Below are 24,196 nucleotides of genomic sequence, written 5' to 3' on the forward strand. Positions count from 1 at the left end.
ATACACAGGACCTTTAAATCAAACAGCTCTCAGCCAACATCCATTTCAAACAAGTCACGGTAGCCTGAACTAACATTACCCATCCAGTAAGATGGTAATGGTAGTACTAGGATCACCAACCCCACAATTACAACAAGTACTTCTTTTACACTCCAGTGCCATTAATATTAAACAAAATTAGAATAAAAAGACAAATCCATATCATATCGTTATTTGCTCACCAAGGTGATGAATGATGCACAAAGAATATAATGGACAAAAAACAGAGGCAGACAGTACACAGATATTCAAGATTACAGAGCAGTAATATAAAAATGATATGATCTAATATACAATGTGGTGGGGTGATATGGTGGGTGGCTGCATCTGTGTGTGTGTGTGTGTGTGTGTGTGTGTGTGTGTGTGTGTGTGTGTGTGTGTGTGTGTGTGTGTGTGTGTGTGTGTGTGTGTGTGTGTGTGTGGCAGCAGAATAATGATTGGTGTGTGGATGAGTCTGTCAGAACAAGGATTAATATATATATATATATGTGTGTGTGTGTGTGTGTGCGTGTGTGTGTGTGTCTGTATGGAGGGTGCAAGAAGTGTGGGTGAGACAGTGTGTTGTTTTCCATGGGGGATACAGCCAGTAGATTGCTTGCAGCATCTCTAGTCCCAGCGTCACCGTGGATGTGTGTGTGTGTGTGTGTGTGTGTGTGTGTGTGTGTGTGTGTGTGTGTGTGTGTGTGTGTGTGTGTGTGTGTGTGTGTGTGTGTGTGAGAGAGGGAGAGCGAGAGTGTGCTGTATGTCTGTGTGTCTGTGTGTGCCCCAGGCCATGTGTTACTCTGCTACCGCTAATGAGCCCATTCACTCTGCAGCCCAATCTACTCAACACCACACACACACACACACACACACACATACACACATACACACACGCGCACACACCGTCACTCCAGACTTGCATACTAATATCCTCAGATTGTGAACACAACGAGCCTCATTTATAAAAGATTCTTATATTCTCATGCAGCTGTCTGGGCTTTAAAACACATTCCAAGCTAAAGAAGAACTTATAAAAAATGTATCTCGGTGCCAAAATCAGCTGTTTACATGAATTCTCTCCAACGTTCTGTGATGTTACAAATGCAACTAACATTTTTTCTAATGATTAAGTAGGTGACATGTTCCCCTGAGATGTTAACACTGAACAAGAAGACAATAATATGTAGCCCACACAGCACTGAATGATGAATGAAACAATGTTTAAAGTAATGCAAATGGACTGTACCACCTCCAGAAAAGTTATTAGTCTTCCATCTGCATTGTCTCCTGCCAATTAGATTCACCATTAGTTCAAATTACAAATTAGCTCATACCTTAACCCATAGTCAGAATAAATTACATGAAATTAAAGAAAAAACAAAACACTCCTCCAGAGAAAGCTGGACTTTAGCAGTGATGACTAAAACATCTGAACATATTTGTGTAATCACGCCCTAAGCCTGTAATTCCGATATCAAAATATGGTTTATGTATTTATTATGAATTTTAAGTGTAAAAAATATGCCACTTATAATTGTTTTTTGTTGCTAAATTCCCAAGAAGTCCTCCAACCTGAACGACTGTATAGGTCATTTGTCCGTCCCCTCTAAATGTCACCCATAGGAGCGTTTCCTGAATTAGTGCGACTGCCGCTGGCATGAAACATAGCAAAAATATTTTTACCTCTGTTTGAAAAGGTTTCTGCACAAAATTAAATGGTTTAGGGAAAGATTATGGTTTAGGCTTAAAAGTGGACCTTTGTTGTCACGGTCACAATGGTAAACACATGGTCAAGGTTATAAAGTGGTCAAGGTTAAAAGAAACATTTGGATTGGTTTGAGACAGAAAAAGAAGAGTTTGAACTTAGTCTAAGGATGTAATAGATAAGTGACTTTTTTGACCCATCCATCCACCCCACATGGACTTTGTGGCTCTACAACTTCATCACTTCATTCTGCAGTTATAATTACTATAGCAGCTACATGGTGCTGTCTTAGTAAAGATTTATTTATGGGTCATAATAAGCTGCTCGCCCTAACAAACTTTAGGGTTTGTTTTTATGGTAGACAAGTATCTAAATTGTTCCAACGGCAGAAGCTCCGCCCTCTTGCTGGATAGGATTGTTTGACACTTTGTTTTATGATAAAAGGATATTCTGCAACTTCAAAAAAAAAAAAAAAAAAAAAAAATCAGATCTGTCACTGACCACCAGAAGTGGTAATTTATGACTAAAATCTTTCATCTTATTTAATTCATGAATAATTGGTGTTGAACAGCTGGACAACTGTAGCTTTTTACAACAAATCTAATATCAATACATAATAATTTTAAATTTCAGAATCAAATTCTCAGAAACAGCACAGACAGCCAAACACTAAGAGCAGGCAGTTTATTCAGTTCAATATATTATATCGGATTACAGACTTATTATTAGCGATGCATTAACATTTAAAAATAATGTAATTCGTTCGTTAACTGGTCGAGATTGAGAAAACTAGTAAAGTTGTCTAATAAACATGGTTGCGTAAAAAGTTTTATTTTTAACTGAAATCTAGTAGAGCAGCTGTGTAAGGTTATATAAATTAAAGTAATACTCAGGAAGAAAAGTACAAGTATCTCACAATTGCACTTACGTACATTAACATAACACAGGATAACAAACAACCTAACAACACACTCCTAAATGCTTCAAATATCTCACAGCAGTGTTAAAGAAAAAGGGCCCATGCGTGACAAATAGTATGTAGAGACAGACACTGGATGCCTAAATGTGAACGTTAGGTTTGGGTGTGTGAATGCAGCCTGAGGGTGTCATGTAGGCACCTGTTATCACTGATATGTTTCAGTGAAATAGAACCTCCAAAAGCCTTAATAGTGACTGTATTTACAAAAGCTTTCAAATATTACCAATCCTAAAATGAATCTCTGATGCTCACTGAAACCCTCAAACAGCCTCTGGTCACTCAAAATAATACATCTGTACATTCCCACTGAGGGTTCAGTGACTATCTGATACATCTGTACAGCCACTGAGACGTCTTTGACCGTAACAGGGCTTTAAAAAAACAACAGAAATAAAAAGACCAAAGAATCATCTAACACTGGCCACAGCTACCTCACATGTAGAACATTCGTTTAAAGCCTGTTGTTGGCTTGATATTGAAAGTCACTGACTGCAATGACTTTATATACTCAACCAAAGGTATACTGGCCACCACACAGTACAGAAGGATGAGGCTCGAACTGCTTGTCCGAATGCAAACTATGTGTGGGTTTCACTTCACTTCATTTCTCTTGGCCAAAACGAGTGACACATCTAACAAGCTACGATATTCAAAATGTGTACATCTTCGCTCCATATTTTTGGAACACAATGGAAATACAATTTGAGATTAATGAATTGTAATGTTACAAAGGCTATTTGTCTTACCTTAGGGCTGTGCCTCTGGCTTTGGGCTTCTCAGACACCTGTCAACACACATAAACATAGACTAAAGGTTATATTCATATTTTAATTCCGAGGACAATTTGTACAAATAACGGAGAGAAAAATGGAGAACATGTGATTCTGTGCAAGATCAAGAATATATCCAACACAGGATGAATGTCATGGCTTTGCTTCTTATCAGACTGGTCACGTTCTTGTTAGGCAACAATTGGAAACCTATTTTGTTTCTGAAAATACAAATAATAATAAAAAAAAAAACACTATAGTGTGATTGATACAGTATTTCATAATCAACAGTGAGGATTAAAGTGATTCTATTGATCATCACAGCTTGATTCAAATCCATTCCTTGGACAGTGTCAGTTAATTGATCGATCCTTAGATTAGATTCAATTAAATTAAATTACAGTAGCACTGTTTAAATAAATAATCAACAAGATGTCAACCCAAGTATCTTAAGAACAGCTTTTAATGAGCATCAAAAACAGCTCAGATCATGCATTGGTTTGTTTAACCAACAGCACAGAAACATGTTCAGGTAAATCCTTCAGTTCATCAGAATAACTGACCAAACATGGAGATACATGGTATTTACAAGACAGCGCCAAAATGTGGGGATATGAAACCTACTCTGTCAACACCAGAGTCTGATATATAAACAATAACATATATGAAAATGTATGTGTTAAACTCTGCATATTGTGTGCTCCATACTTACAATTTCTATATATTAAATAACTTAGTGGATAATATTAATACTACTCGTAGTGTAAAACAATGCATTAGAAATTTGCACCTTAAGTTCAATTCAAGATCAATAGTGACCTGAGACGATATCATGGATAAGTAACCCCCACAAACACACATGCACACAAATATATAAAAGTCTATATTTTAAAAGTCATATAATTAGACTGACTGACTAACTGCAACTACAAATGATAGTAATATTTATTGAAATGATATATATACAGGCTGTTATAAAGAGGGTTTGTGAAGTATTTTACAGGGAATAAAAACTACAGAACAACTCAGACTTTACTTATTGCTGCAACTTAAAGCCAACATCTAGTTTTTCCTTTTCACTCTCTTCAACCTTCACTCCTCTTACCCTCACTTTTCTTTCCTCAATGAGCTCTATTCCTCTCTCCTCTCATCCATAAGTAGAAGAGCACTAAAATGACAAGGAAACCTCTCTATTTTCTCTTTATCTTCTCTTCCTTTATCCTCTCCTTCCCCTGTTTCCTCCCTGCCCTCTCTCTTCACCCCCACTCTGTGTTCACGCCTTTATTTCTATTCATACTTGTCCTCCTTTCAGTGAAAGAATGGGGTGATTAAGTTTGTCAGTGAAGCCTTTCCTAACCCCCACCCTTCTCCCTCATCCTATTTCCCCCCCTTTGTCAACTCCCAGTCAATTTTGTACATGACTACATCAATTACAATAACAAAACAAAAACTGTAAACTCAATTTCTGCAAATATCGCCCATTAATTTCTCTCCAAGCACTGTAACCCAACAATTAAAATGAATTAGTCAAACAAAAAGAAGAGCTTTTCTTGCCTCTGGCTCCATGTTCTCTCTCTCTCTCTCTCTCTCTCTCTCTCTCTCTCTCTCTCTCTCTCTCTCTCTCTCTCTCTCTCTCTTTCTAGGAAAAAGGTGATTAACTGGACCAGAGAAGTTTCTGATAGATCGATGCAAAGCTGCAGGCTCGAACAACAAACCTCCTTAGATCTTTGGCTTTGCAGAGACTTGCAGGGCTCATGGAGAGGATCTATGTGTGAATATATTTAGCTAGCTGGTGGCTTTACTTGGATTTAAATAAAGAACAACCCAACCGGTGTTTATTCAATCTCAATCTCCAGTTACAACACAGCTCCAAGTGTTGTTCCTGACAAAGTGACCGTAAAGTGTGGTTCCTAGAGTTTCCAGAAGTAGAATGGGAGGCAGAGCCTTCAGTTTTCAGGCTCCTCTCCTGTGGAACCAGCTCCCAGTTTGTGTTCGAGGGGCAGAAACCCTCTCTAGCTTTAAGATTAGACTCAAAACGTTCCTTTTTGATAAAGCCTATAGTTAGGGCTGGCTCGAGTAGACCTGAACCAACCCTTGGTTATGCTGTTATAGGCCGAGGCTGCTGGGGGACCTCATTACATGCTGAGCTTCTTTTCTTTCCTCCTACTCTTTAACTGACTCATACCTCACCATCTTTTTCTCTCCCATAGTTTTTGCTTATTGTCTGTTGTCTCCATTCAGTTCCCTCGCTCGCGTAGTTTCTGTCCTTTCTTTTATATATGTCCTGTTTCTTCCTGTTAAGAGGGAGTTTTTCCTTCCCTTTGTTGGAGGTTTTTCACCCTTAAAGAGGAGGGTTTTTTTCCCCTCCTAGCTTATGTGGGAATTGTTGGATTGTTGGGTTTCTCTGTATAATATTGTAAACTCTTGCTGTAAGGACTTTAATGTGTTAAGCGCCATGAAATAACCTGTGTTGTGATTTGGCGCTATATAAATAAAATTGAATTGAATTGAATTGAAAAAGGACAAGCTGTTTTACCGAAAGACAGACAATTCAGACCTTAAAGCTTTTAGAGACGTATATGATTTTATTTCTAAAATCTCCATATCCTCTTCTCTCTTCTTTCTCATGTGGGTGCAAGACATCCAAATGTTTCACAGCATTCCCGGCAATACAGTTTTAACAAGGCTTTAAACACCCCCACACCATCTTGAACGGCAACTGAACAATGAATTCTTTGCTTGTCTTTACGATGTCGCTTTACTTTGCGTGAGATACTTTGTAAAGCATTTCTAACACCTGAATGCCGAGTTGAAATTCCTGAATTTCTGATGCAACTCTCGCGCAGAGGTTGCATTGCTGAAAATAAAGCAGCTTCTGGATTTTCACTTGTGCAAAAACAAAGAAACTCCAGAGCCCGTATTTTAGCATCTTTCCATTGGTTGCCAGTTGGATTTGACACAGTTAGTCCACTGAAGAGTTTTACATCCTCAAAGACTTCTGATTGAGCTCACAAATATGATTGATCTTTAATCTGTCCTGGACGGTCATCCTCGCCTCTTTCCTGAGTCAGTTTGAGACATCCAATACCGAGCATATACAGTGGGTAAAAGACAAAATGAACACGTTTTGGTTTCACACATGCCGTTAAGCCCATGTACTCACTTTAACCCCTTCCATTTACTCAGTAACCTTTTGAACTCATCGATCGATGCCTCTCCATACCTCACACACCCATGTTTGCTATAGTTTGTGCTGACTGTGTAGTTTGCGCTGGTTCTTTGTTACATGTTATCTCTTTTCTAAGATTTATCAGTAGCCTCTGCACTTTTTCTTTTTTTTTTTTTTCCCCTGGATACATTATGCTGCTCTTAGCAGAACATAGTACAGATCCTACTGCATTGTGACAGACATAATTTGTGCGCATAATACAGAGTTCATGCCACTGGACATAATCGGAGCTCTGAGAAGCAATACCTATAATCACCCCAAGAGCAAACACATGATGAGGTGCGTGTTCTGCATCATAGCAGCAATTTAGCAAAACTGGTGATTATACAGACAATAAATCTTAACGGAAATGACCACAGCCAACAATAAGGATAATTATTCCAAAACTCAGGCTTGAGCTTCTTTAATTTAAGTCCCGCTCCATGGAGTGTTTTGACCTTTGTTCTACCGCCCTTGTCTTCTCTACAAACATCCAATCAACACATTTCATATTTTTCTTTATTTATGATACATTTCTGCCGTTACAGTCAAACCAACCAAAACTGTGGTTTGGAGTCGGGCGATAACTATATACTTTAGACGGTGAACCGGTGAAAGGTCGGCCCTGCTCACCTCAATACCAAGAAACACTGTCAACAGTTACTCCAATCACCAGAATGCATTGTGTGGATAGCCTGTTATGACCAGACCAAGTCACTGTGGGAACATAAAGGTCAGTGGAGATTGGTTAATGGGCGTGGACCTCGGCTTAATTTTGAAACTGTTGGAGCAGTCTTCAACCAATCACGTTGTGCACTTGCTTTTCAGTGTCTACTAAAAGCAGAACGTAGCATTGTTGGGAAGTAACAAACCTCACAAATCTCAACAAGTTCAGAACGGTAGAGACTAAAGGTGCGGTGCTGCTAGACCGAACCCGAACAGCACCTTGGTGCTTCTTTTCTCCAAATGAGGAAACAGCATGTTCACTGTTCCCATAATCAAATTAATTTACATGTTTTAAGAACTTGAAGACCCAATCACATCTAAAGCATATGAAATGCAAGAGAGTCAATAAAAACAAATGGATTGGTCAACGTTGTCATACTGACATTTAAAGTGGATTGATTGATTCACATCAACTTGAAGCCTCGTTTTGATCCACACCTGCTTGTCTGTTAAAATTATTGCGCCATTCAGTTACTACAAACTTAATACGTCCTGTATCCATTTCAAATTAAACACTGTAGCGTTTGGTAGACAAAAGCATTTTTAACAAGGCTTTTATTGCACGGACGTGTTGGGACTGATATTGGACAATAACACTTCGATGCGTAATCAAGGACAACTGATAAAAATGGCAGGAGTATATTTTGAACTTTTTTTAAATTTACATTATCGATTATTGAAGGAACAGTATACAATCTTAAAATAGGAAGCCACAGCTTAACTGTGCAGACTCCCGTGAGCGCACTCGTGTGCACGCTCGTTTACGTGCTCTGAACTAAATCCCTGGTGGAGACCAACAGCCAAATCTGTCAACATCACTGCAATTTTGTAAGAAAAACTAAATGATCCACTGCATGACCCACCTGACTCACGTTTGGTAATCACTGCTTAGACTCACGTTTCATAGGACAAGTTCTACGACGTGTTGCAGTTAGAAGAGAATGTCTAGATTAAGGAAATAAAAATAAATCAGGTTTGCCTGATGAATAACATTTACCTGTTTCAGTATCCTGGAACTGATTATGCTGACTCACTGCCCCACTTGAACACAACAGAGCCATTGTTAATGTTTTACGTAACGTCTCTGCTTTTCCGACTGTGATAAGCCAAAACCTCTGACTATGTGTATCCAGTTGAAGTTGGTTTAAATTTTGTGTTGACTTGACGGACTTTTATCAACAGCAGTCCTAATTAGATGCGGTTGGATGAATACAGCACTTACCACCTTCGTCGACCACTTTCCTCAAGCACATCCTCGAGGCTATTATGTTTATTTCTTTAAGACTGATTTAATCCGTAGATGTATCTTGAACCTCCACAGCTGACATTTTCTCACATTTACAACATGTAACAGCACACATACGAATAATGTTTTCGCAGTTAGCCACGGTGTGTAGTCGACATGACCACGCTCCCCTTTCTGTGCTGGGCATTTGTACCAGCTGAAGCTGTGCTTTTATATAAAGATTGAACTTTTAAGCCTGACTTTGCTCTGACCAAGGTGATCTGTCATCACAAGCGTGCAGAGAGAAGAGAGAGAAATACAGCGAGATAGAGACAAAGGACACTCCTGCAGTGGTAATGGGGTTGCTGTTTTTCTGTCACTTTCTAAAGTCATTAGGAACATCTCTCTTTCCTGCTATCACTCGTTTCCTCTCCTCTTCTCTCCTCTCTCCTCCACCTCCCTCTTCCTCTGTTCTTTCTCTCCATTCCCTCCTCTCCTCTGTCTCTTTCGCTCTGTGCCAAAAACATATTCATCATACTCCTCTGCTGCCCTCACAGCGTTGTGCCACGGCATACTAATGACAGTGTGCATCTGTGTGTGCAATGTGTGTGTGTGTGTGTGAGAGAGAGAGAGAGAGAGAGAGAGAGAGAGAGAGAGAGAGAGAGAGAGAGAGAAAGAGAGAGACACTGTCAGCATGTGTTTATATTTATGCGTTTGCTGGCGTAAATGCTTGTGAGTATAAGTATACACTGTATGTGCTTGTCTGTGTGTGAGGGTGTGTTTGATTATGAATGTGTGTGTGTGTGTGTAGTGTTTTACTTCAGGCTATAAAAGCTTGATAATACACCATGCACTCATTTGCTATAAGCCTGTTAACAGCATGCACAGGAAAATGCCACTGAATTCATTCTCTCTCTCTCTCTCTCTCTCTCTCTCTCTCTCTCTCTCTCTCTCCACCTCTCTCCACCTCTCGCAGAGCCTCTCGCTCAGTCTTCTGGTTTTCCTTCCATCTCTCTTTTCTCTTTATCTTTGCCTTTTGTCTGTGTTGTTATCAGTCTGTCTCGTCTGTCTTTGTCTCTGTCTCCCTCACTGTCCCACTAACTTCTTTGCTTCTTTCTTTCTCACTTCCCTCTCTGTTTATGTAAATCACTCTGCATGTCTGTGCTGCACAGAGATGGACCAGAAGATAAAAATACACAGTGGAAAAAATGTGTGGTGAAGATTTAAGAGAATATTTCAACATTTTTGGGAGACACTCTGATCCCCGTAGTGAAATAGAAAATACTCTTTTCCAAGATCCACTCCTGCCTCCTTGTAGTTACCTCCTGGCATATAACAAGTATGTTCTTTATTTTTATTCCAAAATCTCTATTTTCCCTTTATTATAAAACTATTTGAAAGGTGTATGTGTACATTTTTCCAATCAAATGTGATCTGAGGCAATTACCTAATGCAATGATGAGGAGGCACACCAACACCCTTACATTTTAGTTTACTGGTATGGTGTTAAGAAGTTGAATTGCTATTATTTTGTTGTTTGAATAGTTTTTATTTTTTTATTTAATCAATCTTTGAGTGCAGTGACAACATATAGAAGTCTTGTCAACACAGTACGATTTCCAGATATCATTCCTTCACACACACACCAAAAGCTGTGCTCACCAATTACTTGGCAACACTGGAATAGCGATTAATGTGAGGTTTCTAAACCCGTTACAGTCTGAATGTTTTATAATCATACTGTGTCAAATGACAATTATGTAATATGAGAGCTGTCATTCATAGTGATGTTTTATTGGGAAGTTTCAGCTCATTATGTAGCTGTCTGACCTGTAATTTATCTGTTTTGGTTCACTCTCACTGCTGCTGTAAATAAAATGCTTTCAATTAAAAAGCTCTAAAACCGCTTCACAAACAGGCTTTCATTAGACGCTAGCTTGTTGGCTGAACGCAGAGAGGCCTCCAGTTACTGCAGCACATGAAACTCAGGCCAAAAACTAGTTAGAAACAAGTAAAAATAAGGTGTTCTACTGTAAGATTTACCTCAGTTGAAACTGAGTGAGTTTACTGATGACAAGATTTACTCCTATGTAAATGTAACAATATGTTTAGAAATGAACATGTATTAGTATGGATGTAACCTGAGTATTGAAATTTGGTGCAGAGTAACAAGTCATTTTTGAAAGTAGATAGAATCAAAATACTTTGATCAGTACCATGATGATATCAAACCGAGCCCTACTTGTTTACAACCTGTCTGATTATCTGCAGTTTGTGTCCCCAGTTGGATCTGTTTATAATGTTATCAATGTATTCCCACACTCTAGTCCTTTAAAGTCCCAACAAAAAAAAGTGTACAAATTTGAGCTCAACCGCATTGTTTGGAAATGGAAACTAAGATTTTACCAACTGACATCCAAACACATACCTCTTACTAAGCCAGCGACTACAACGCGCAACCCAAATCATACAGTGATACAGCAAGAAATAAAGGAAAAATTATGTTTTTCAGACAGAAAAGTGAAATACAGACAAAGAAGAAACATTATTGTATGTATCCTATTTTATCCTGTCTATTCATCCGAATACTAAGAGTAATCATGTACTGTATAAACCCTGTGATTAAGGAGGCCACTACAATTCTGAAAGCACACTAACTGTAATTAACAGATCTACCTTCAGCATAATTATAATAACTAAAACCACTATAAATGACCTGCCATCATTTGTAATTATAATATCTACCATCATGGTGATTATAAAATCAGAAGGCCAGTTAAAATGGGATAAGAGGAATCGGTATCTCTTCATTAACACAAAATATCTCGCAGACTCTTTGATGAGCGCCGATATCTGTCTGCACAGTGGGGGAGGGGGCAGCAGCACGACCCCCACTGACTGCTTTGAACTCATCTCTGGCATCATTAGTGCATGATGACAGTGATTAGCTGAGAAAGGGCCACCATGCCAATTTTCATACAGAAAAACAAGACAAGAAGAGCAGGACCACTGCACAGCTCATGTGCAAAGTGCCCCAGAGTGACAACCTCTTTAGTCAGTGGACACTGAATAAGCATTGTGATACACCCCCCTCTGAATAAAACGCAACAGGATGCATCATTGCTCCAAGATCTGTAAACATGAGGTCGTGCAGCAGGTATGGCATTTCCAATTTTGGAATTTTTACCTTTAAATAAAACGCTAGGTTTTTTAGGGGGATTTTTTTGCATCCAAAATGACTGTACGGTGTGCCACCAGATCACTTACTGACTTACTGTATTCAATTATAATCATTTAATTAATTGATCCACATAAAAAGCTATCATAAATTGATTAATTCAATTAGCATTTCAATTATGCGTTAAAACATAAAGCAAGAAATATGAGATCATTAAATTCCCTTAATCTCTCTTTAGATTATTAGTCAATAATTACATTTAAAAGTATTACAACGCTTTTGAAATCATTTTTTTATCTTGATGCACATCACATTTGATGTCACTTTTCTGCATGTTTATGTACAGCTTTAATATTTACAGTTTCCATTTCATAATCACTTTTTAATTGCAAGAACAATCTCACCACAACGTCCATTAAGTAGCTTTGATGTCGCATGATCATCATCCAAAAATGGAGTTTACACAACGTTATAAGCAACTATGGTCAAACAATCCTTAAAGTACTCAGAGAAACTGTGAATTTAAACTTCTACTATTCCATGATAACTGCAACTTCATATGCAGAAGAAGGTCATGTGATCTGAGTGAAAGCTCCAGAAACACTGCCAAATGGACCTGCCGTTCTCAAGGTCGAAAACTTTGAACCTCATGTTTGGACTTTTTTTTTTTAACTTGTTTACTTTTTAGTGCATCATATTAATGACATTTTATGTAATAATTTTCAATAGCTTTTTCTTAATAAGTATTTGATTATAATTTTAAATGCTGTAAAACTTATCATTATTTTGGTGACATACACATTACATCACCCTTCCACGTCTGACATCAGACCAGTGGTGCCTTTCACATGAGGCACATGGTAAAACTTGTGTATGAATAACAATAATCTGTCCTTACTGCCATACATAACTAGTTCTTTGCAACAAATCAAACAAAGATAACCTGATTCGAGGGAATGTGCTTTGTGTGACACTTGTCAGCGGGTAATGGAAACCACTTTCAGTGGGAACCAAAACACGTCAGCTCAGTCCTTTCTGACTACACAGTCATGTATAATTCCTGTTTTTTAAAAAAAAGTGAATTTATGAAAATGTGTCACTTTGCTACAAAGTAAACACTTCAACCCAATCTCAGCCCTACAAGATAGTTCCAGAAAATGATGGGGAGCTGAAAGACAGCCCTTCCTAACAGTATTTACACAGTAACATTTGCATCATAATTATTTTATAGTTTAAGTATAAACATCTAAGTTCTGGGTAGTTTTTTGTTTCTTGGCTGTTTTTTTTTAATGTTCTTCGGTTGTTCCTGCAATGATTTAATAACTTCCACTTAGAGTTGACATCACAACATTTTAATTGCAAATAGTGTTCTTGTCTGTACATTCCTGTTCACGACCTGAGGCAGGTCATTCGTGTGAAGCATCTTCTCATTCATTTAGAATAAAATAAAGATTTTGCTGATTATTGACACGCAGCACCAGTGTCAGTAAATGTCACAGTTGAATTTCATGTAAAGTATGTTAGTAGATACATAAATAAAGGAAAAGCCAGAATGAGCGATAATGCAATAATGAGATGGAGTGCAAAGGGAGCTCACCTGTTGTTCGGCATCTTCCTCATCACTGCTGATCTTCAGGTCATCCTCCAACATTCTGCAGAGAGACAAAGGGACGTGTTATTGCAGCCATGACCTCCTGTCTGCTTATATTAGGTCAGATATGGCAAGTTGTGATCTGCAATTCCCTTTGAAGAGCCTTTCTAGTGAATGTATTAATTACACAGCAAAAGGAGCGCTGGTGGTTCATGTTGGGGGATGAAGAAGCAGACATTCACCTCTGAAATACCCACCAGATGTTTGACTTTGAGAGCTGGGAGAAAAGAGCCAGATTGTTTTTTCACCTGGAAACTTTCTGTCTGACAACTGCTGACCTACAGCCAAGAATTCCTTGGAAACAAGGACGACGTGGTTGGCCGAGATTTGGCCGTACATCAGGATTGTGCACTGATGTTTTAAGAGGCTTTTAATTGGAAAAAGAACCTGGTCATTCCTTCTATTAGTTGGGTTTGTTTGACTCTCCATGCTACAGATCAAATTCCGACAGTATAAATGTACAGTGTGCTGTAAAATGATAAACAAGGCACAGTCGATAACTTGACCACCCTCGTTCCATCACCTGTTCCTTACCGCACAAATTATTCAGTATTTATGTGCTGTGCATTGGCATCTTCCCATGTTTTATTGCTTTATATAAACCCTCCGCACAAACTACTGTTATTTTAAGCTGGCACTGCTATTGTTATGACAGGGGAATCCCCTAAAGGGATTTTTACTGCCTCACGAACCACTCTTGTCAGTGCTTGCACCGCTAAAAAACACTCCCCAGTGTTGTGGTGTTTTCAGATGGGGCCGTACGAGTCGTGAATAACTGAAGCACAATAAGAAAAAGCTTTGCAGATAAGGGGCACGGTGCAGCACATGGCGATGATAGATATGTTTGAATGAATGAATAATGGATTCATATTTTATTTCATAAGAAGGGACAGATGGAGAGAGGGAGATAGTGAGTGAGATGGAGATGGAGATGGAGATGATAATGATGAGGAAGTGAAGGGGAGCGAGTGGCAGGATGAGGAGAGGGAGAGGAAGAAGAGCACGGCAGGGAAATGAATAAAATGCACAAGGGAGAAGAAGCATGTACGAGGAAGGAACCAGTCAGATATAAATGAGTTATGGACTGACGAATCTATGACCTCCAGAGCTTCGAAAGCACAACATCAAATTTCAACTAGGTGCAGATGCTCTTAATTACCTTTATAAAATGGAGTCTTTTATTACTAAAAGTAAAGTGCTGGTAGAGCTCCACTTCTTGTGGAAGTTTGTCTGAGAGGATGTTAATATTTTCCGAAGCCAAATCAAAGCCACACTCTGCTAATGACTAATTGCTCGACACTCCACTGTGAAGAACTTTAGATGCACATCTACTCTGGCTGCAAAAATCAAATGTATGCATGAACTGGCTGGCTTAGAGGACAAACTAAAGCTGAAGAAGCAGCTCACAGCATCTCTGCTTCTTCTCCTACTGTGCTTAACATGTATCATCCTTTCATTTAAAAAAAAAAAAAATTTAAACTCTGTTTTGGTGCTCAGGAATCATTGCTATATTGAACATTTCCCCTTTAACCATCTTTGAATAACTTATGAGTATCTGTAATTGGCACCACTGCTAATGCAATCTGCTCAGGTCAAAGAATATAGAATAAAATACATACAGTATATCATCTCTGTGCCAGAATGTTTTTCTGGGAAACAGTTTGATCCCTTGTTGCGGTCTCGCTGTTCTGATTAACCCGGTATCCTGTTGCCTGTTGTTTTTTTTGTTTTAAAAAAACATTATTTTGATAAGCCACTACCTGCCTTGAATCACAGAGCACCAATAGCAGACAGACACAGTTAGCGACTATAGCTGGTGAATACAGTGGAGCATTTAGCAGCTCGAGAGCCAGTTATTTCCCTCAGAGACCAAAACAGTGTAAGAAGGGGAGTGAAAATAGGACATTATATATAGGCAATGGTCTGCTAACATGTTCGCCATTTCAACTTTATAAGTAATGAGTCAGTGTTGACTTTATATCCTGTTGAGCTGCTCCAAGTGGGAATAAAAATATCATAATGAGGTGACAACAAAATGACACTCTAGCAACCAACTTCATGTTTTCCTCTTACCAGTCATCTGTTTCTCAGGAGTACGTATTTAACAGCAGTCTTAACACCCTAAAGACCACAGGCAATTGGACCTATAACCCTGGCATTGATAGTGCCTTGCTGTATATATGGTCCTCCACAGTACAGGGTCCTGCTTCGACATATTGTTTCAGGAGCTGGACCAACATGGGAAACAACTTCAGCACTACGTTAGAGCCCTTTGTGTTAATAAAACAAAGAAGTGACACATTTTCTGGGTTTCTATGGCAGTAAGACTCAAAAGCTGACTTCACCAGGAGAGTTTTACTCACTTCTTCCGCTGTGTTTCGTACATGCACTTGTCTGAACTTCATGTGACTGGATCACAGTGTAATGAAACTCTTCAAGTAGATTTTTGTTTTTTTCATTACTCTAATAAAATAAAATAAAAATAAATTAAAAAAAAAACAGCAAAAGTTTCTTTGTTTTTCCTGTATAGAGCCTAGTTGAGAGGGATTACTGTTGGATGAGTTTTCTGTAATGCCGGACATAGGAAACACTCAGCAAAGAATACAGCAATTAGCCTCAACAGCTCAATTATTCTTGAATAAAACAAGGTAGGCCTATTCATTATCTAGAACATTTTATGCTTCTGAGCCTCACAGTAAAAACAGAATTGTCTAATGGATGCAGTAAACCAGGCATTGTTTTTAACCAATAACAATTATTTCACCCCAGTAAACAAGGCAACATTTATGTTTATATACAAGATGGAGAAAAAATACACCTCAGGACATGAAATCAACAGAATCGACTTATCAGCTTTGGAGGCAAAATAGTGTAATAACGCACAAAAAGCACTACAGCTCCGACAGACATCCTAATAGAGATATAATTAACTATTCAACAAAGTGGAGAAAATGAGAATTTACATTCTGACCTGTAATTTTAATCAAACCTTCCAGCTGGATTACAGCTAACTTCTAAGATTGCCTTGACTTTTTCTTAACTTGCAGCATGTTTGCATCATCTTTTGACTTTTAAAAACCTGTTTTTTGACACCACACTCCCCACGTATTCTTTACTACTGTTTTTAAATTAGCCTTTTAACGAACTGTACTAATAATGCATTGCACTTAGCACTTGAGGACTATCAATTGATGTAGTAACACAGGAGTTCTCATATTGTACTAATATGACACATAATATGGCAGCAGACAGGGTAAAAATCCTCTTCCAGAGATAAAGAAATTAACCTAAAAGAGGCACATCATTTGTTGGAAGCCAACCAAAAGGTAATGTTTGAAGTCATAACATTGAATTTAGATAATAGTCTGATAGTGCAACAAGATACAAATCTCCAGTTTAGGTCAAATTTGTATCCTTTCAAACCCAGAGCACTTTGTGTTATTTGGATAAAGGACTGTTTGCTAACCTCATCCTATTTATTGTTGCTGTTTGTGCCTGCCAAGAGTTTCTGTTCTCACACAGCACATCAAATTTACAGTGGCAGAGCTTTTATCAGCGGTAGCTAGCTAGTTAGCTAAATAGCTTGCTGGAAAATAACAAATCATGCGTTCAGACAGCTGGAAATTGGAAGAGTTCCCATTTTGGAACAGCACCCAGAAAATGTGCCTTATTTCTTCTGTCGGGGCACAGAAAAGTGAGAAACAATCTTGTCATCATCCATACAGTTTATGGTAGTTTGGTAATGGTGTTACTTGTTTCCATTTGTATTTTCATATAAAACTTTATTCAGTTGTTTTCATGTCCATCTAAACCAAGACTCCCAGCTAGAAGACATATTGTATCTCAATGGGACCCTTTCTAGTTAGGTAAAGGATAAATACATCAAAAATATGTAAAAAAAAAAAAATACATTTAAGACAACTATATGTTTTTTTGTTCTAACATCAGCAGGGTTTGAGAAAAACTTGAAGCATAAGGACCAGCCAGTATGTCTGGCAAAAGTATTGCTATCTTGAATATGTTTCAGGTGTGTTTGGCTGGAGTTGTTGAAATGTCAACTTCACCAAATTCAAATATGCCTGTGTACTGACAAGAATGTGGGGATACAAGACATATCATAATGGGTTGTGATATATTGGAGTCCCGTAAGCAATGTGATTTTTTTTCTTTTATAAAATTTGGGAAAACTGTCATAGTATGTAGCACTTGATTAACACTATTTCCTGTCTTAGTTTACATTGGTATGCTTGTGTGGAAATGTCAATTGTAAAACTGCTAGTGGTCTGAGTTTAACAGCACAAAACAAAGCACTGTCTGCCACAAATCTTTACCTGTAAACTATACATTTAAAATTGATACAGTGTTTTTGAGAATTAATGCAAAAAACATGATATCACAATACTCAAGAGGTAAATATTTCCTTACAACCCTAAATCCAAATCAACCAAAGGACAGATGTTAGCCTAGATGTTACTTGATGTTAATGTATTTTTAGTAGCGCTGATAGCAGGCAGGGTTGTGGCTCCCACGCAGTGTGACGTGACTTTTAGCAGTCAGTCAGATAGCAGGAAAAATGCTCTGTTCTGTCTGTATTTCACTTTTTCTCTTGCGTTTTTGGTTTTACAAAGTATAATGTCCTGTGGTGCTTCGTTACAGTTCCTAAACTCTGATTAGATAATTCCTGTTAAAGGTGTCGACAATATCTACAACAAAATCATCAAGCTTGCTATAGTCAAGCACAGAATAAGTCTTTACAATGACTTATTCTTAGTCTTTACAAGCCAAGATTTCTGCATCTCCAGTCTCATTCTGCCATGACTCCTGCTGTACTGCTCTGTGAGTGATGTGGAGTGGGCTGCTGCCAGAGATGTTGCAATACGCTCCTGGCTCACGTTAAATTAATGTAGCTACACTTTCCCGCTCTGATCCACACAATCTTCTTTTTCCTCCTACCACCAGTGAATTTCATCCAAGAGTCAAGTTTAATTTTACCTCGAGGCAAGAAATTCTCAGTTTATGTGAGTGTGTGTGTGTGTGTGTGTGTGTAAGCTTTTGTGTGTGTGTGTGTGTGTGTGTGTGTGTGTGTGTGTGTGTGTGTGTGTGTGTGTGTGTGTGTGTGTCAGGGAGAGAGAGATAGAAATACTCACGACTTCTGTGGTGCAGTTGGAGGTTTAGCAGCAGGCTTGTTAGCTGATACAGTGCATCGCTCTGCAACACAACAGAGGACATTCAATCACCGTATCACTGTTTTGCATGTGCTGTGGTTTGTGTGTGTGTGTGCGTGTGTGCGTGTGTGTAGATTACTGTTTGACATGAAGCCAAACTCACATCACTGTAGACTTGTAGTATTATTACATTGGAAAATATGACAATCCGCTCCAGTGTTATTTAATGACTGTGTGCGGTTTTTTGCTTTGGTAGCAGGATTTTAAGTAAAAACACCACATAAATGTCCGTTTGCAATAAAATTCAAACTGAATAACACTGTCTAACAAAAACTTGAGGATTAATTTTCTTAGTGGAAATGAAGACTTTTAGAATATAACCCTTTGGACTGTATTTTATATTCTAGTCTGTATTATTTCTTCTTTTCATACAAGTGATACAATTCTGCCAGTGGGGAAATATTTGAACTTTATATACACAGCACAAACATCTGAAAACACAACAGGGTGGGTTTAACAAAGATCAATAACTTTAGAAAGGCTGTTGATGATCTTATCCCAATTGCTATAATTACATGTATATATATCATGAGACAAAAGAGATTCTACCAGTTGGTCTAGATTTATTATACACATATGCATGTTTAGATAGTTACCCCTTATGGCTTGAGAGGAGTTTGTTTTCACTGAATTACCAGAATGTTGGCCACACATGCACTTCTAGCGCAAATAACTTGCCCTTTAGCTCTTTTATTCATTAAAGGGTAAAGTCCCCAAATCTGTAAAACTTCACTGTAAAGTTCACTTTCTACCTTTTTTTCCACATAATCTTGATTCACATTATACCATCAGGGGTTATCTGTGCTTGGGCTCAGAGACAAAAGTCACTAGTTTGAAAAAAGTCTACGAGAAATGGAAATTTGACAATTCACCAGGGAGGAAGGGACAAATGAAAAGAGCTGAGCACGTCCCAGACCAATGTCATAATATTCACATAAATATATACATGTAGATACCTCATTGGCCACTGCTGATTGTTGCAGTGATATGTCAACATGGCTGTCATATTGGTTCATGAAAGTTTTGACTCCAAAAACATTTATGTTTATTCTCCACAATAAAGGACTCTCAAACTCTCTGAATTTTTTTCCATCTGTTTGGTTTGTTTAAAACATCAGATATGTATCGGTGATACATGATACTTACAAATTAACACATACAAATTTACTCTTCAAATGACACATCACTTACAGAAATTATATATAGAGTGTATAATGTAACAGAAAATATTTTTTCTGTTTATCTCTGAAATTTAATTTCTTTTTGCTTAGTTTTGGCAGTTTTTTCATTATCATATCCAAAAGCAGCACGCAAGGGTTTTTTTTGGACCATTTGAACTGACCAAAGCCACGCTGTAATATGGCACATCCCACAAAGGTGATACGGTATCTGCATGTACATTCTCAATCTGTGAGTACTGAGGACTATTTACAGCAAGTATTGCCGTGTGAATTGTATATGGATACATTATCTACATAATGACATCTGATCTATGGGCTTCTGCTGAGGTTTTAGGTTTATCCAGATGTGTGTGTATTTGTTAAACGTGTAAATGGAGTCTAAAAAAAAACAAAGACTATACGTTTTCAACAAAAAAAGCTTCCTTATAAGGGTTTAATGTTCTAAAATAACATATACTGTAACAGAATATTTTATCCATATTGCCCAATTCTAACTGAAGCTGATCAACAGTCTGCGCTCCACTCGCCACTTAATCATGTTTGTTGGATGACTTGTTCAGATGAACACAGAAAGATAAAAGCAAAGGTTTTCTGATGATCATTCCCCAATGGCTATGAATTCATTTGAACATCAGCAGCTTTCTCACATTTCTTCTGGGTGGTGTTGCCTTTATGGCCTCTCTAGTGTTAATTATCGTTGAGCTTGTATGTGAGTGTTTACGCTGGGAAACTTACTCTGGGTGTTGTAGCCTGAGGTCACATGCTGTGACTCCTACAGAGAGCGAGAGAGGAGAGAAAGCCAGAGGGAGATGAGTTGAATGAATAAACCAACAGATGTCATTATTGATTTCACAGCGGTACAAAGACGCTATTACACAGAGTTCAGATCTTCTCATCTCCCCGCGTCGACGCTCCACCTCATTCTTAAAAATCACTGGCAGGATTAGTGTGACGCTGGGGGCTGAAAGCGCCACAACAGTCCTTCCTAATTCATTAACAACTGGGTCAGATTTACTGCCTCTGTGTCACCACCAATGAGTCGTTTTACATATTAAAAGTGATTCATAAAAGCACACAGCAGTGGAAAACGTATCACCTGCTGTTTCACTCAGAATATTATTGGCATTTCAGGTAGAACTGTTGAATGTGACACTTCTGCTGGTTTTAATTTGACAAATATCCCCATTATTTGCATTACAAGGCATCATAAAACATTTTTGGTTTCGTTTGTAGGAGCAGGTGAACATTTTCTTACATCCACGCTCTGAATTGTTAAGTCTCTGCTTTTATTGTGATTCAGTTGTTGTTTCTGAACTTCACTTCTGAAACATCACCGGAGGAACAAACTGCGTGGGTGATAATACAATATCATTTCCTTGAAATTTCTGGTGAGGAAGTTTTGTCTTTCTCCAAATGACTTTCAGCTCTAGCTGTTATTACAATTCACTTATTTTTAATTTTTTTTATGACCAGGAAATCATTCTTGCATGGCACAGGGACCAATACCAAGAGTTTCAAGTAGAAAATGGAAAGGCCTTAATAAACTGTTTTTGGTGATGACTGAAAAGAGTCAAACATGGCGCAGCATTTTTAATAAGATACTTTTTATACTGAAGGCCTGGTCACAATAACATTTACAATGGCTTTAATGTGAAAACAATTTATTCCAATGGAAATGCCAACATTTTTTGATTTGCTTGTAGGCGTAAAGCAAACCTGCACAATTAAAATTTCTCTGATACATTAATTTCTTACTTTTGCAATGCTGTAGCAATGCTATATATTAGTTGATTGATGAGAATCTCAATCGACCATTAAGTGTCGAAGTTTAAGGAAACATTTTCAACTGGGTCCTATCTTTATCTACCACTCACTGACTCGCACACAAATACAAGAAAATATGTCAGAGCCCAACAACATGAAGAGCATGACAACAAAATTTAAGAAAGCACACATTACGAGGCCTGTGATCCATAATGAACATGCTCTATTAAGGCTTAATGTGAACAGACACAATGCTTTTACTTTGGTGACTAAAGGTGTTTGGAGTGGGGCAGGAAAGTGAATACTAACCTTGTTTGGGATGGGAAACTTGGTCTGATCAGCTTTCCCCGGAGTGTGTATGGCTGTGAGCGGTGGAGGCCAGGAGTGGGTCATCTCCTGAACACACAAACATACGCTTTTACATTATTATAAACAATTCATAATAAGTAGAATCATGATAGAATTTCTTTCGTTGTAGCTAGAGAAATAAAGGTTATAAATCACAGTAAATGTAAGTTTGCTCTTGTGTTGCATGTACCTGGTGAATAACAAAGATGATTAAACTTAAGCAAATTTGAGCAAAGGGTTGCTTATGCAACATCTTTGGTGCAGAGGAGGGAAGTCAGCATTCAATCAAGGTTGTGCTGCAACATCCCCATCAGAGCCAACCTTAATATAACTTATTGTATAAACTGAGAGGTGCATGGGGAGTTAGTGGCACACCAGGGATCAGTCTACTGAGGGCGAATTAAGTGTAGAGCTGTTGAATTATCAAAATAAAAGCTGACTTCAGTCGGCCGCATTACCACTAAGCAGCAGCAGCAGCAGTAGCAGCATCCCCTTTCACACAATCATCTCAGTTGAATTCCAGTCTCAATATGTAAAAGCTTTAATTAGTTAACAAGATAAGCAGGCATGAGTGTGTATATGTCTGTCAGGTATTGGCTGTTCCTCTTTCTCACACACTGAAGAGGAGCTGCACATCAAGGGAAATGTGCTCACAAAGCGAAGTGTTGATATGAAAAATTACCTGGTCGTCTTTCATAAAAGCACTTTATCACTTCCTTCTCTCTGTGTCACGCACACAAACTCTGACACTCATTGTAACTGGCATATTTGTAAACTGATTTGTCATTACAGCTATTTAGTCCATGTTGTATTTTGTCCTGTTTAACACACATTTACACTCACACGACTGCCTTACAGCAGGTCACTAGGTCAAAGGGATTGAATTTCCCATCATGCATCTCTTCCTCCCTCTGGAGTGGATGACTCATATTCCTCAGATGACGCATGTTTTCCTTTATGCAAGAAACTGTGTGTGTGTGTGTGTGTGTGTGTGTGTGTGTGTGTGTGTGTGTGTGTGTGTGTGTGTGTGTGTGTGTGTGTGTGTGTTAGTGTGTGTGTGCGTGCGTGCGTGTGTGCGTGTGTGCGTGTGTGTGTGTGTGTGTGTGTGTGTGTGTGTGTGTGTGTGTGTGTGTGTCTGTGTGTAGAGAGGAAGGAGGGTTAGGGTGCTTGTATAAGTGAGTTCAACATTAGTATGCGTCTATGTGTGTTTTCCCTCTGTGTTTCCCTTGTAATGCACTAGGCCTGACGACATAAGGTGTGTTGCTAAGCAACTGCTCTCTGACATCATTATGTAGCTGCTTGAAGAGTTCCTGTGATTTGAAAAACGTGAATCCTGATTACTCCTGAACGTGTGTGTGTGTGCATGGGTGCGCGTGTGTGTGTGTCTACAGCTGTTGTATGAGTATAACTCAGTCTGTCACATTTACACAGACGTCACTGTGGTTTTCCTGTTATAATCTATTAGTCATACAATCCATTATTTACCATCTATTACACCTTACAGTTCAAATATTTGAGACAGCTCAAAGTTGATTTGCTTTTTTAACAAAAGTTAATGAAACTGTCTGTAATCATAATAACAATACAGTGGGACCCAAACCAAAACCGGCTACAGCTAAACTTTAAAACAGAGGTGCTGAAATTCTTTCGTATGATCGGCCAAAAATGTATCTGGATGTTTATGTTATTTGAAATATAATTTCATTGAAATTGAATTGAATTAAAAACTGGGCTACTTTGCGCTAAAGGATTTCTTTCCATTCCATTTACCCCCATTACATCCATTCTCCTTCCCAGGGCGTCAAATACCACCATATTGTCAAAGTCACTGTCATCGTCACCGTGACGACCCAGGTTAGAGAAGGGGGTCATGTCATGAACCACAAAGGGTAGTAAAGTCCACTTGGGGACAAGATAGTTGGTGATTGGATAGAACAAACGTAAGACTTCCACCCAGAAAGCCGGTGTTCAAGTCCGTGAGAGAACAAAAGTCACCTGGCTTTGTTTTAAGTAGCGATAGGTTTGAAGTTACTCAAGTTACATAACGTACGTACAGTAACCTATATGGCGTCTGTCATAAAACTACTTATTGTAGCCACAAACCATGATCTTTTCCTAACCATGTGTTTTTCAGTGGCTCAACAGAAGGCAACTTGTGTGTATCTCTGTGACGCCAGCGGACTGTGATAAAAAAGGAGTATTTGACACCCTGGGA

At 38.4% G+C, this 24,196-nt stretch overlaps 1 protein-coding gene across 1 annotated transcript in view; it reads right to left on the reverse strand.

Annotated features, from left to right (window-relative positions):
* The window catches only part of aff2 (AF4/FMR2 family, member 2), a 149,691-nt gene that overhangs the window by 48,157 nt on the left and 77,338 nt on the right, over positions 1-24,196 (reverse strand). Inside the window, exons 6-10 of the mRNA XM_069170446.1 lie at positions 21,943-22,029; positions 20,605-20,641; positions 18,611-18,671; positions 13,410-13,464; positions 3,452-3,489 (exon numbers count right to left, since the gene is read on the reverse strand). Of these exons, the coding sequence (XP_069026547.1) occupies positions 3,452-3,489; positions 13,410-13,464; positions 18,611-18,671; positions 20,605-20,641; positions 21,943-22,029 (278 nt within the window). The remainder of the gene's footprint in view (positions 1-3,451; positions 3,490-13,409; positions 13,465-18,610; positions 18,672-20,604; positions 20,642-21,942; positions 22,030-24,196) is intronic.

This window comes from Embiotoca jacksoni, unplaced genomic scaffold (genome assembly GCF_022577435.1).
Source record: "Embiotoca jacksoni isolate LCO1_2020_lvr unplaced genomic scaffold, fEmbJac1.0.p SCAF_5, whole genome shotgun sequence".
Classification (NCBI taxonomy): Eukaryota; Metazoa; Chordata; class Actinopteri; family Embiotocidae; genus Embiotoca; species Embiotoca jacksoni.